A 14,860-nucleotide genomic window follows, 5' to 3' on the forward strand; every position below is an offset into this window, starting at 1 on the left:
CTGAGACACCTTTGGGTAGTGAAGGGCGGGGTATAAATCCAATCTTTTCTTCTTGATTTGGAGATGGTAAACTGGGATTCTTAACATTTGTAACTGGTTTGGTAACTGTAATTGGTACTAATTCTGTTTGTTTTTTCAATTACATCTGAATTCAGAAACTGTAGTTGCTTCAGTAACTTTGCTCCTTACAGCCACTTGGACACAGAGTGAGTAGTACAGAGTAGCAGAAAAACTTAGCTCCTCCAGCATCATTCAGCCCTCACTGACACGTACTCAGTCCCTCATTCTCCCATTGCCCACCTACAATCTCCCTCTCCACGCACACTTCTATGCAGGTGATTTATCAGATAATATAATTCTGGCTCGAACTATCTCCTACAGGCAAGTTTAAAGGGTAGCACGACAATAAAACTATGTTTATTGTATGTTTTTATTACATTTGTCAACATGGGCACTACAAATAATTTTTTTAAAAATTGTTCCCAAGTGAGTTTCCTGACTTTGATCATGTGTTTCCTGCAAAGTTTTTATTTTATTTCAAGGAGTGAAAAGAAGTAGAATGGACGTGGTAAAAAAGCAGGAGAGAAAATGCTAAGGGCTCTGGACTCATGTTTTATTTTTATTTTTAAAAAAGCTTTAGGAAATGCAGCAAAATGGCTTCAGAAAGCAGGAAGAGGCTGAAAGACAGCAGGGGACAAAGCCGGAATGTTGCTGACTATGACTGGCTTTGCAGAGAGCAGCCCAGAGATCTCCTGAGGACTGGCTTTGGGTTCTGTACCCATTTCATGTGACCAGTGAATAGAAGATGGCCTACTGATGTAGCGATCCTTTGCCATCAACTGGACACTACGAGGACACAGGGTAGAACCTGGAGATTCTGCTGGGAGGCAGAAAAGGAGGCAAGCAGCAGACTAACTGGACCTGACTCATGAGCTGTCATTTGTTATATACTTCTGGTAGACTGACTGGGTGTTGTGCAATAAACGGGTTAAAACAAATCAAAGTTTATTGTGGCACCTGATTGCAGCCTATGTTTCCACTCTCTTGCAGCAACCAGTTCCAGTTCCAAAGTAGGAAGCACAAACAAGAGCACTAATCTTGCCAGGTTGATTTAAACGTTTAAACCAATATATAAATGGTACACTAATCCTTATTGCTCAGTCATTTAAACTTAATATTTTACATCCCTGTGTTGAAAGAGTTTCTCAAAGACTCATTTTATACGATGTCATTGACAGGCTCTGTGTTTTGTTCCATACCAGCGGCTTGCCTCACCTCTAGGTGGAGAAAGAGTACCTAGGAGTCTGGGATGAAATGGCTGGTCTCTGCTTTGCAAGGGTACCTTTGCTGGGACTCAGTTTTCCCTCCAGACCTTGGCTTACCCTTGGTGATTTACACAGTGCCATCCTTATATAAAGTAGGCTTTCATTTGCAGCCAACTGCGATAAAAGGGGTCTTTTTAATCTCCTCACCTTGGGGACTGCAGCGGTGCTCCAGTAATTACTTTTGGAATATATGGCCATTGCTTTAATTGCTCAGACCTGTTGCCTGGATCTGATGTAATACAGTGAAGACATCAGTCAGTTTATCTCTTTCTGGTTTTTACCCATTAAGAGGTATGAGGGTAGACAGCCCACAAGAGGGGAAAAACAAGAAGGCCCAAAAGATCAGCTGCAGGGATGCCAACTAATTAGAGTACCTTTTAGTTGATTAACTTAAAATGCTTAATCAATGCAAATAGTTTACCAGAAAACCTCTCTATAGAGCACCATCAGGGCTCCTCCATATACTTTTAGTCTGGTGTACTATCTATTGCTTTTTAGCCTGGTGTACTGTCTATTGACCCCCTCATGGATCACTGCCTTGTCGTGGCGAGGGGGCTTGCGCAGTTCAATGAAGCTGTGGGCTATGCCGTGAAGGGCCACCCAAGACGGACAGGCCACAGCAGAGAACTCAGACCAAGCGTGATCCACCTGGAGAAGGAAATGGCAACCCACTCCAGTATGTTTGCCAAGAAAACCCCATGGACAGTATCAAAAGGCTAAAAGATATGACGCCGGAAGATGAGCCCCTCAGGTCGGAAGGTGTCCAATATGCTACTGAGGAAGAGCAGAGGACAAGTACAAGTAACCCCAGAAAGAGTGAAGCGGCTGGGCCAAAGCCGAAAGGACCCTCAGTTGTGGATGTGTCTGATGGTGAAAGGAAAGTCCAATGCTGCAAAGAACAATACTACATAGGAACCTGGAATGTAAGATCTATGAATCAAGGTAAGCTTGACGTGGTCAAAAATGAGATGGCAAGACTGAACATCGATATCCTAGGAATCAGTGAACTAAAGTGGACAGGAATGGGCGAATTTAACTCAGAAGACCATTATATCTACTACTGTGGCCAGGAATCTCGTAGAAAAAATGGTGTGGCCTTTATAGTCAACAAGAGAGTGCAAAAGGCAGTACTGGGATACAATCTCAAAAATGACAGAATGATTTCTGTCCGATTCCAAGGCAAACCATTCAACATCACAGTAATCCAAGTCTATGCCCCAACCACTGATGCAGAAGAGGCTGAAGTGGACCGGTTCTATGAAGACCTACAACACCTCCTAGAACTAACACCAAAAAATGATGTCCTCATCATCATAGGGGACTGGAATGCTAAAGTAGGAAGTGAAAAGGTAACTGGAATAACAGACAAGTTTGGCCTTGGAAAGCAAAATGAAGCAGGGCAAAGGTTAACAGAGTTTTGTCAAGAGAACACACTGGTCATAGCGAACACCCTTTTCCAACAACCTAAGAGGCGACTCTACACATGGACATCACCAGATGGGCAACACCGAAATCAGATTGACTATATAATTTGCAGTCAAAGATGGAGAAGCTCTATCCAGTCAGTAAAAACAAGACCTGGAGCTGACTGTGGTTCAGATCATGAGCTACTCATTGCAAAATTCAGACTTAAACTGAAGAAAATTGGGAAAACCACGAGGCCATTCAGGTTTGACCTAGATCGCATCCCTGATGAATATACAGTAGAGGTGAAGAATAGATTCAAGGGTCTGGATTTGATAGATAGAGTGCCTGAAGAACTATGGACAGAGGTTCGTGACATCGTACAGGAGGCAGCAATCACCACCATACCAAAGAAAAAGAAATGCAAGAAAGCAAAATGGCTTTCTGATGAGGCTTTACAAATAGCAGAGGAAAGAAGGAAAGCGAAAGGCAAAGGCGAAAAGGAAAGATTTACCCAACTGAACGCAGATTTCCAGAGAACAGCAAGGAGAGATAAGGAGGCCTTCCTGAATGAACAGTGCAAAGTAATAGAAGAAAACAATAGAATGGGAAGGACTAGAGATCTCTTCAAGAAAATTGGAGAAATCAAGGGAGCGTTCCATGCAAAGCTGGCCATGATAAAGGACAAAAACGGTAGGGACCTAACAGAAGCAGAAGAGATTAGGAAAAGATGGCAAGAATACACAGAAGAACTATACAAGAAAGACCTCAATGTCCTTGACAAACACGACGGTATAATCACTGACCTTGAGCCAGACATCCTGGAATGTGAAGTTAAATGGGCCTTAGAAAGCATTGCTAACAACAAAGCTAGTGGAGGTGATGGTATTCCAGCTGAGCTATTCAAAGTCTTAGAAGATGATGCTGTTAAAGTGCTGCACTCCATTTGCCAGCAAATTTGGAAAACGCAACAGTGGCCACAGGATTGGAAAAGATCAGTATACATTCCAATCCCAAAGAAGGGCAATGCCAAGGAATGTTCAAACTATCGCACAATTGCACTCATATCACACGCTAGCAAGGTCATGCTCAAGATCCTACAAGCTAGGCTTCAACAGTACGTGGATAGAGAACTACCAGAAGTACAAGCTGGGTTTCGAAGAGGTAGAGGAACTAGAGATCAAATTGCCAACATTCGCTGGATTATGGAGAAAGCAAGAGAGTACCAGAAAAATATCTACTTCTGCTTCATTGACTATGCTAAAGCTTTTGACTGTGTGGATCACAACAAACTATGGCAGGTCCTTAAAGAGATGGGAGTACCAGACCACCTCACATGTCTCTTGAGAAACCTGTATAAGGGCCAAGAAGCGACAGTTAGAACCGGATACGGAACAACTGATTGGTTCAGCATAGGAAAAGGAGTACGACAAGGATGTATACTGTCACCTTGCTTATTTAATATATATGCAGAGTACATCATGCGAAATGCTGGCCTGGATGAATCACAAGCGGGAATTAAGATTGCTGGGGAAAAGATCAACAACCTCAGATATGCAGATGATACCACTCTAATGGCTGAAAGTGAAAAGGATCTAAAGAGCCTCTTGCTCAGAGTAAAAGAGGAGAGCGCAAAAGTGGGCTTGAAGCTCAACATCAAAAAAACTAAGATCATGGCATCCGGCCCCATCACTCCTTGGCAAATAGAAGGGGAAGCTGTGGAAGTAGTGACAGACTTCACGTTCCTGGGATCCCAGATCACCGCAGACTGTGACTGCAGCCATGAAATTAAAAGACGCCTGCTCCTTGGGAGGAAAGCGATGGCGAACCTAAACAGCATGATAAAAAGTAGAGACATCACCCTGCCAACAAAAGTCCGCATGGTCAAAGCAATGGTATTCCCAGTAGTCATGTATGGCTGCGAGAGCTGGACTATAAGGAAGGCCGAGCGCCGAAGAATAGATTCTTTTGAACTATGGTGCTGGAGGAGACTCTTGAGAGTCCCTTGGACTGCAAGAAGAACAAATCAGTCAATCCTCAAAGAAATCAACCCTGACTGTTCCCTGGAAGGCCAGATAATGAAACTGAAGCTCAAATACTTTGGCCACCAAATGAGAAGGGAGCACTCACTGGAGAAGACCCTGATGCTTGGAAAGATTGAAGGTCAAAGAAGACGGGGACGGCAAAGGATGAGATAGTTAGACAGTGTCATCGATGCAACGAACATGAAGTTGAGCCAACTTCAGAGGACGGCAGAAGACCGGAAGGCCTGGAGAGAGCTCGTCCATGGGGTCGCGAAGAGTCGGACTCGACTGTGCGACTGAACAACAACAACAACTGTCTATTGAAAAGCTTTCAGAAATATATTAACTGGCTCCTGCACATATCCAGAGAACTCTTGCTACAGCACTCACAACAGTAACTAACAGCCCCATCCGATCCCTGGTTGCTGGAAGAGAAAAGAATACGGATTTTGTTCCTCTGTTTTCCACTTTGTCTTACTCTCTGTCTGCCTCTTTTGTCCAAGCCCACAGAAGGAAACGACACAGTTAAGTAATCAATGCAGGCATATCTATCACATTTTTATTTCAACTCTCCTCCACAAAGCTGCAAGGAGGTTTTGTGGTTGTCCTCTTCTTAGTTTTGCCAACTTCCAGATGGGGTCTGGAGATCTTCCATAATTATAACTCATCTCCACTACAGAGATCAGTTCCCCCTGGAGAAAATGGCTGCTTTGGAGGGTGGACTCCATGGCATTATAACCCACTGAGGTCCCCTCCCCATCCACAAACCCCTCCTTCCCCAGGCTCCACCCCCAACTCTCCAAAACATTCCCAACCCAGAGTTGGCATCCCTGCTCCTCCTCCATTTCATCCTCACAACAAACCTGTGAAGTGGGTTAGGCTAAGACAGAAAAAGAGAAACCAGTGGCTCATTCCCATCCTTGGCCTGGCAGGGGAGCTCACATTAGCGAGCGCCATCACACCAGCAACCAAACCCGACTAAGCCCCCTGCAGCCTTAAGTGATGTTTCCTAGTTAGTTCCAGTCAGAAACAACAATGCTATGTGAAATTGGGCTGCATCTAGTATCACTAGAGGCAGCAGCTCAGCTAGTCAACACCTACGACCCACAGTGGTAAGGAAAGCTTTCCCATTATGGAAGTGAAGAGCCTTGAGGTGCTCCTACCAGCCTCACACTCCATCACAGAGCACAACAGGGTCCCTCCGAGGATTCGTGCAAGCCCCAAGCCCTTGGTCAATGATGGAACAGTCCCAGTGCTCTCCTAAGCACAGTTACACCCTTCTAAACCCACCGACTTTTTTAAAAAGGTTGTCTCTGTAACCCACACAGAATAGGTGACCCGAGACCACAGATCAGGTCTGCAAAAGGAACGCAGTAGCAAGCATGGAACCAACAACACTAAATTAAACAAACAAATGTCAAATTGGTGTACTGGAAAAGAGAAGGAATAAGAGAGAAGAAGAAAGGAGAGGTAGGGGGAAGTAAGCAGAGGACAGGTAGGATGAAAGTATGCTTCACAGCAAGGGGTGGGGAGGTCATCCACAGCTAGGCCCAGAGTTAACAGGACCACCACCCTCATCTACAGTCCACTGGGATCCATTTTTGCCCAGCTCCCTGATAGGTCAAGAGCTTTGGGCTGCTGACTCCAAGCAGGAAGCCTGAGTGCATTCCGGCAGCCATAATATGCCAGGGCAACCCAGAATAGGGACTCCTTCTGTTGCCCACTCAGCAGTGCATCCCAGGATGAATGTTATGAGGGAAAACACACCATGTGTAGGGTCAGTGAAATGCCCACATTTGTTTCCGCCAGCACTGCTTCCCTTCCTGTTGAGAAGCCAATTCATTTGCACTAGAAGCAGGGATCTGAAACCAGTGCTGTACAACAAGGCTATGGATTCATATGGAGTCCCCCTCAGTCCTAGACTGGCTCTGTGACCTGGTGCCCTGGGAAACCGTTGCAGCCCTGTTGTGTGCCTTTCATTTGTCTATTCCTATGGATGTGTGGTCTGCATGCTGCTCAGAGGTATGTAAGCTCTGGGTTCTAGTTTTGCTACATCTTCCTTTATTTTGCCTCTGACATGACTATGGCTTGCCAGACAACCGAAATATGAGGCTGGCCCTTGAGGTGGTCATTCCAATTTTTCCTCCACAGTAGGAACTCCCTTCTGTCCTATTTCTGTGCTCTTTGCAACTGAGCCACCAGGGAGGTTGGGGTTTCTTCCTGTGAACTTTGTTACCGAAACTCCTCTAAGGATGGTTCCGAGAGCCCAACTCTGTCTTATGTATGGCAGTGGGCGTGCGTGAGTAATTACCCGTGTATACAGAGGGCGGATCGGCCAATGAACGCTCCTATTTCCCAGGAATTGAGACAACACACTAGGTTTAATGAATAAATGTTGTCTTTACTAAACAGTGCTCAAGCATACAAAAACAGATACATACGCAGACTCACACAAGTTCCTTAGTTACAATGGTAAATAGAAAGCAATCAGCATGAAAAGTAATAAATTCAACAGACAAGGGGACAACACAAAAGGATGTCACTTATACTTATCTGAGGTCCACGTTGAGAAGAAATCTCCTCAGTAGATGAAAGGGGGAAACTCAAGTATCAGCGGGTGGGATTCTAAAGCACACGGAATGGTCCTGCCAGGCCCATGCAGGTTCTCGGGTCGCGACTCCCGAGAACGCAGTAAGAATCACCTGCGGTACTTAAGTTGCAAGGTGAGGGAAAGATGGGTTAACCAGAGAAACAAAGGCTGTGTTTCTCTTTTTAAAACCTAGTTTCTGGGTTTGGCTTAAGGCCAATAAACCCCTAGAATCCGTCCCCTTTACTATCCTATAGGTTAGAGGATTGTGACGTCCTACCTAAGGGGAAGGGGCAATATTCAAATGCTCTATCCTAACTTCAAAGGGGGCCACGTGGCCAGGTGTCAAAGTCATATCTCCATGGCAACTTTTGACTTGCAGAGATGTGCCTGGTCCAGGAAGGCAATAAAGGATGTGTTCTTTGTGATTCCAAACCAGATAGGAAGATGGGCTACGCGTTTTCCCACAGATCAGCAATGGTGGGGAAACCTGTTGTTCATCCAAGTTTCCAAACTGAGCATAATGGCATTTGTCTTCTTTGTCCTGAGGCACGCTGGGAAGGTGCAGGGAAGCACGTGTTCTGTAGCACAGGCAACACAAGCCTTGCTCATCCAGATGCAAGCATGAGATGCAAAGCAAGCCATACACACACAGCAATCCCCTTATCCCATACGCACAAATGTAAAGACATTCAACAGACATAGCATTAGCACAGTACAAACAATGCAGTTACAAGCACACATGGTTACAACTTGCTGTTGTGGTTTCCCTTGTATGTGACCCTAGTAGCTAGTCTCCTACCCTTGCAAAAAAAACCCCAGATTCCTATTATTTAGTCTTTATTCCCTCAGGCAGAGTAAATTAGGAAAGTATAATTTGCATGGCTTATTCTAGGCACACAGTGTGGGTTTTCTTCATACAGACTTGTTTTGTTTTGGGCACCAAGTTCCTTGGAGCCTTGCTTATGCTTTTGTAAACAGTTTAAGAATGGTAGTGGCAGCTCCTTGTTTTAGATTTCTGCTCATCCTGCGGTCAGCTGTAATCCTTCAACAGAATGGGAGGGTCTGTCCTCCTTGGCTCAAAACTTTTTCAAGTTCCTTCTTAGCTGGGAGCCACTGATCCAAAATACAGCTTCTTCATTGAAAGGTGTCAACACTTATGCTTGCATGATGTCATGGCAGGGGCGGTAATGCAAACTTCTTTTTCAGTTTAAAGGGACTGTGCTGTCAGTAACTTCTCCTGAATTTTGTGCAGGTCACTGTGATTTATGGTGTTTAATTTCCCCCAATATTTGCACTACTTCCTTCCCTCCACTACATCCTGTCAGATGTTTATCTCCTGCTGCCCACTTTTTTTTTTTAATTTGAAACATCCATCTGGCAATTGCCGTGATTGGAGAGTTTGCAATACTGAATTCATTAATGGCCTGACAGCTTTATCGATTTCCTCTCCACTACCACATAATGCAAGAAATATACAAGCCGATAGGCTGGCCTTCTGTCCCTTACTCTCGGAAGGGCTGGTACACTTCTCCGTAGCTAATGTTCCCTTTCTCCATCACATTTTGATAGATTGGGAAATGCCATCTTTGTGAGAATGAAGATGGATGCTTCTCTGTTCCAAAATCACATGCAGGAATGTCCTCATTTCCTTTGCTGTGGCAGATAAGGCTTGGGTAGTTCAGAGTTTTGAAGGCCTGGAAGACAAGAGATACTTTCAGAGTCCTCTAGCTGGAACTCTGGAATCTTTTCCATTTAGAGGAAAGCATTTTAAAGTTTTATCTTCACTTGAAAGGTTAGAAGAAATTATATGCTTTTTTTCCCTTCAGTGCTTTCCTAGTCAAAATTCCTCTGATGTAATTGCACAAAACGGGCATTCTGGATGGAGTCATTTCCAGGTAGTAGATGCAATGTTTCAGGTACCTTTCACCCATTATAACAATCTCCATGCTGATTCCTATTAGTCCAAATGAGATGCTCAGGGATTAGTGGGGCCAAGATAGGTAGCACAATACTTAACCAGGATTGATAAACTACTGCTTCACAAAAAAAACCTGTACAACTTCATATCTCTTGTTTCTCAGAAGCTGCTTTCTACATTTCTAATTTAATACTAAACTGGGCAAGTAGAATCACAGGGAGCTGCTGTTTGGATGTTGCCAGAGGCCATTTCACTGATACTAAATGGAAATAAGCTCAGTGTAGGAAACACTAGGCACACTGCCATGTGCAAAGTATTATGCATCTTCTCACTTGGGCATGAGTCATGTATTCAGCAGCTTTTGACCTTGTGTATTCTGAGCAAAATAAATACTAATACTTCGTTTCACATATGATGGCTTATAGGGCTGGCCCCTGGTTTTTGAGCCCTCCACCTATACACTGTCCCAGGAGTCCCCGCTCCCAAACTCAGCCTACCAAGCTTCCCATGGGCATCAACATCCCAGAAGTAGTTGGGTCACCAATAGGATGTTGTTTGTTTGTTTGTTTGGGGGCTCAGATTGGGTGCAGCACATAGATGGCCAAGGAGTACATTCTTACTGTGTTCAGGCCATAGCCAAGAAGTTGCCTAACTTATCTGAAATAAGTCTTTTCTGTTTTAATGCTGCCACTGAGCTATGTTCCTGCTTCTGGTATTTCAATAAATAAATAGTAAAAGTTCCATTGTTCAAGAAAATGATTGTCCATGACAATCATCAACTTCTGCTTAACCTGCTGGAAGCTTATCATAAACAGGGAGCTGCCAAGGAACGACTACCTGACATCAGAGAATGTCAGTCAATGCTGACTGCAACTAGGGTTGCCAGGTCTGGGTTGGAAAATACCTGGAGACTTTGGGGGTGGATCCAGGAGAGGGCGGGGTTTAGGGAGGGGCCTCAGCATGGTACAATGCCATGGGGTCCACCCTTCAAAGCAGCCATTTTCTCCAGGGGAGCTGATCTCTGTCAGCTGGAGATCAGTTGTAAAAGTGGGAGATCTCCAGGCCCCACCTGGAGGCTGGGAACCCTAGCTGCAACTGATCTTAATTCAATTAAAAAGAATTATGTCCCCATCCATCACTTACAGACATGGGTTTTTCACAGTTCTTAATGACATTATAATAGGCAACTAACATAACGGCCTGATTTCTGCACAGAACTCTGCAATTGTGTTTACTTTTCCGGTTCTTAATGACATTATAATAGGCAACTAACATAACGGCCTGATTTCTGCACAGAACTATGCAATTGTGTTTACTTTTCCGGTTTTCTGGTGTATTTAAAAAACTATAATCAAAGTGCCCTCTTGTGCTGTACTGGTATAATTGCATCAAGAGTAAGCGTTACAGGACATAGGTTGCTCTAAAGGTAATGAGGAATGGATACGATGGCAGATAAATGAGTCAATGAATCAGTAGAGCATTTGTCAAACTCCTCTTTCTGCTGAAGAAAGGAAGACTGAAATGAACATCAAAGCACTATGGGGGCCTTTCAAGTTTATGAATATAGAATACCGTGTGTGTAGCTGCTATGGATGTTCATCTGGATCCTTACATCATCCACACTATGTTTACTTGGACCCCTGTGAGTTGGCTGGATCCACCTTTTGATGTGAATGGAGATGCACATTCCAATCTAGGGCCACAAATTGTTGCATGTAGCTACTACCCCATGATTACAGTTGTGTTAGAATCTATATTTTAATAGTACAGGCCTACTTTAGAGGGTGCGGTGGCTCAAGTGGTTAAGACGCTGAACTGCAGGCTGTGGAAGGTCGGTAGTTCAGCAGTTCGAGACCCGAGTGTGCCGCATGACGGAGTGAGCTCCCGTCTCTAGTTCCAGCTCCTGCCAACCTAGCAGTTTGAAAGCAAGAAATTGCAAGTAGATAAATAGGTACCACTTCAATGCCTCCTCAAAAATTATTCTATATGAAAACCAGGCATGTTTTCTGTTCTGGGGTGGATGCCAGAGGTGTCAACCGCGAAGCCCAGGAACTCAACGTGAGGCACCCCCCCAAGAGACACTTTTCCCTTTTGACCTTGAGACCTGCCGCGTCGAAGCGTTGTAGTACAGCCCGCAGAAGGTCAGCGAAGGACGAGTTGTCCGGGGCGGCGATCAGCACGTCATCTAAAAATGGCTGAACCCTGGGGATACCTTTCAGGAGGGAATCCATAAAAGGTTGAAAAATTCCAGGTGCGACCGAGACCCTGAACTGAAGGCGGTGAACCTTGAACGCCCCCGTGTGTCGTGATCATTTGTGCTTCGGCCATGGCGGCATCAACCGGCAGCTGCTGATACACCTGGGCCAAGTCTAGCTTGCCAAAGACCCGAGCCCCCGCCAAAGCTGCCAACACGTGGCTCACCCCCGGCACCGGATAAGCATGTGCCTATAGAGCTTTGTTAAGCATGCATTTGTAATCTGCACAAATGTGCACGTCCCCGTTTGGCTTCACTGGGGTGACTACGGGGGTCTCCCACCGTGCAGATGCGACCGGTTCCAGTACCCCTTGTTCCACCAGGTGATCCAGCTCAGCCTCAATCTTAGGCTTCATTTTGCTAATGGCGGCAGCGTGGCCTTAACGCGAATGGAGCGCACCGCCGGGTCAAGGTCCAGGGAGATAGGGGGCCCAGAGAAGCATCCCAGGGAACCATCGAAAACGCGGGGAAATTCCATGCACACTGTGCCAAACTCCTGTGATCAGACTTGGTTGATTCCATTTAGAGAGAGTCCCAAGGCCTCGAACCAAGAGAGTCCCAGCAGGCTGGAGAGAGGCCTATCCACCATCAGCAGGTCTAAGGGGCCGTTAAAGTCTTGGAACTGCACCCAGAACTTGCCCCAGCCCAGTACCGCCACGGGGTTCTTATTGAAGTCCCTTAACCGGAAACCCCGCGGCTTCTGAAGGGGGGCCCCCTGGGGACACAGCATGCGGAGCGTATCGGCAGAGATAATGGAGTAGGTCGACCCTGTATCAATCTCCATGCTGCAGGGGGATCCCTCTATAATGACCATGACATGCATCTTGTTGGGGCCATCGGGAGGCAAGTTACAGACCTGGTGTTGCGGGTGGTGGGCCGATAGGGTGTGGAGGTCGATGGGTGGCTCCGGCATGGTCTGGTGGACGGACGACTTCTGGCATTGGCCCTTGAAGCGGCAAACCTAGGAGATGTGCCGCGATTTGTTGCATGTCCGGCAGACAGCGTTTCGGAAGCAGCACAACCGGCGCTCGTGGCCCTCCCCGCAGCTGGCGCACGGAGCTGAGGCAGTCGAAGGTGCTTTGCCCGTGTTGGTGGACGGCTGAGATGACCGACAGCGGACCTAGTGCACCTCGTTCTCGTCCTAGGCGTCGGAGCCGGCCGTTGCTTGCATGCGGTGGACCACCTTGGTGCGGCAGTCTTGGTGGGCCTTTTCATACGCGGTGGTCTCCCTGATTGCCTTATCTAGGTCCAGGTCATCCTGGCTTACCAGCTTTCTCTGAAGCTTAGGCTCCCTTAGTTCCACGAGGAACTGGTTGAGGAGAGTTTCAGCTGGGTTGGAGAAGGAACACCTGGTCGCGCCCCGCCACAGAGCTGCCAGGAAATCTGAGGCGGTCTTGTCGGGGCCCTGGACTTTCGCAAAAAAGTCCAGGCGCTCCACAAACTTAGTCAGTTTGGGAGCCAGGTGGTCGGTTAAGCGCCTTGACCAAAGAGTTGTAAGACTCGTCTTTGGTCAGCTAGGGTGCTATTAAGTCCTTAAGCAGGAGATGGGTCTCCATCCTGCAGTGGTGCAGAAGGTACGCTTTCTTTATACCTGGATCTACTACGTTGTGGATGGTGAAGTGGCTCTCGAGGGTTTCCAGCCAGGTTTCCCACTGCGAGGGTTGGGAGATATCGAAAGCTGGGAGGCTCTCTGATGCGGCAGCCATCTTACGGGCTCCACGTGGAAACGAGCCGCGGGAACTAGTGGCGTAGAGAAGGAGCAGTGCGGTGCTGCTCTCGGGGTCAGTGGTGCGATGCTCAGAGCTGGGAGCGGTGCGATGAGCAGCGTTTCTCAAAGAACACTCAATGGCGGTGGCGATTTCGACGTGGCGGCTCAAGGCGATGCCCGGAACGTGGTCTCTGTTCAGAGGGAGCTGAATCCCACCTTCATCGCCAGTAAAAAGTACGCAGACGGAGAGTGATGTCAGCAAATCGTACTTTATTCGATCAGGAACAAGACGACTTTAGCCGGCTCGCAGGCTGGCTTATATTCCCCGTGAAACCGCCACCCATAACACACCCCTACTTCCCAATAGGTTATTTACAGTGCCTGAGAGTTCCATAGGCTCTCCGCCGGGGACCTAGCCCCCTGATTGGTGTGGGCTTTTCGAGCGAAGCTCAATGTTGGCGCTTGACCGCATGGAGCCCAAGCTGGCCACGTGGTCTGAGCTGAGTATATTACATTTATACAGCAGAAATATATGACTGGCCAATGTCCCCAGCCCCTATACATGTATCAAGTAGGGTTGCCGAATCCAGTTTGAGAAATCCCTGGAGATTTTTGTGGTGGAGCCTGGGGAGGATGGGGTTTGGGGAGTGAAGGGGTCTCAGTGGGGTATAATGCCAGAGTCCACCCTCCTAAGCAGCCATTTTCTTCAGGGGAACTGATGTTGGTGGTCTGGAGATCAACTGTAATTACAGGAGATCTCCAGGTGCCACATGGAGGGTGGCAACCCTAGCGTCAAGTGTACCCCATCAAGTATGTGTTTGCCTCCGGAAATATGTGAAGTAACTGTGAGCTACCTCATCAAGGGCACCTACTGGCCTATTACACCAGTGCCTTTGGCATTACTGGCGCTCAGTGTTACTCCAGTCTGCTTATTTGAAAGTTGTAATTTGAACTTTTAATGTTACCTGTCCTCATTGCTCTGATCATTTTGACTCGGAACTTGTCCCATTGATTCCAACGGGGTCTGCTTCCAAGTGAGTAAGCGTAATACCCTACCACAACGGTAAACGCATTAACTATTGGGCATCACTAATTTAAAAGCAAACAAACAAACACCAAATAAAGTCTGGAACTGCTTATATTAACTAATTTATGTTACCAAACCACTATAGTACTGACCTCATTAATCGTTACTAATGATGCAATAAGATTACTTTTCTTGTGGTAAAAAAGCTCAAAATCTTTCCTATCTAAAATACGGAGCTTTGATCCCGTTTCGCGAAAGACAATTTTGTCCCTCACTGACGTCCTTAGTTCAACCCCTAGCCGCATTTAATTACCCGGATGCGGAAGTACTACTTCTTTTCTGTTTCAAGTCCTTCGAGCGTTGAGTTCAGCGACTTGGTAAGAGATGTCTTAGATCTGGTGCCATCCGTGGAGGGGTTGGTTAGAGGAAGATGGTAAGCGGGTGGCGGATGCAGAGTGGGTGACCAGGAATGCAATGATGGATATTTGGGGGGTGCTGAGGGGAAAAGTCCTCGGAGTGTGGCTCCCTTTTTCTCGTGAATCCCAAGTGATTCGGCCATTTTGATTTTTCTCCCACAGGCAGTCGCCAGAAGCCGTCGCTATGGTGAGTA

General features: G+C 46.6%; 1 protein-coding gene across 1 annotated transcript in view; it reads left to right on the forward strand.

The window, feature by feature from the left end:
- Positions 1-14,555: 14,555 nt before the first annotated feature.
- RPL38 (ribosomal protein L38) overlaps positions 14,556-14,860 on the forward strand; it is a 7,200-nt gene continuing 6,895 nt past the window's right edge. Inside the window, exons 1-2 of the mRNA XM_015418713.1 lie at positions 14,556-14,627; positions 14,829-14,853. Of these exons, the coding sequence (XP_015274199.1) occupies positions 14,851-14,853 (3 nt within the window). The 5' untranslated portion in view covers positions 14,556-14,627; positions 14,829-14,850. The remainder of the gene's footprint in view (positions 14,628-14,828; positions 14,854-14,860) is intronic.

Source organism: Gekko japonicus, unplaced genomic scaffold, assembly GCF_001447785.1.
Source record: "Gekko japonicus isolate JY-2015 unplaced genomic scaffold, Gekko_japonicus_V1.1 scaffold704, whole genome shotgun sequence".
Taxonomy (NCBI): Eukaryota; Metazoa; Chordata; class Lepidosauria; order Squamata; family Gekkonidae; genus Gekko; species Gekko japonicus.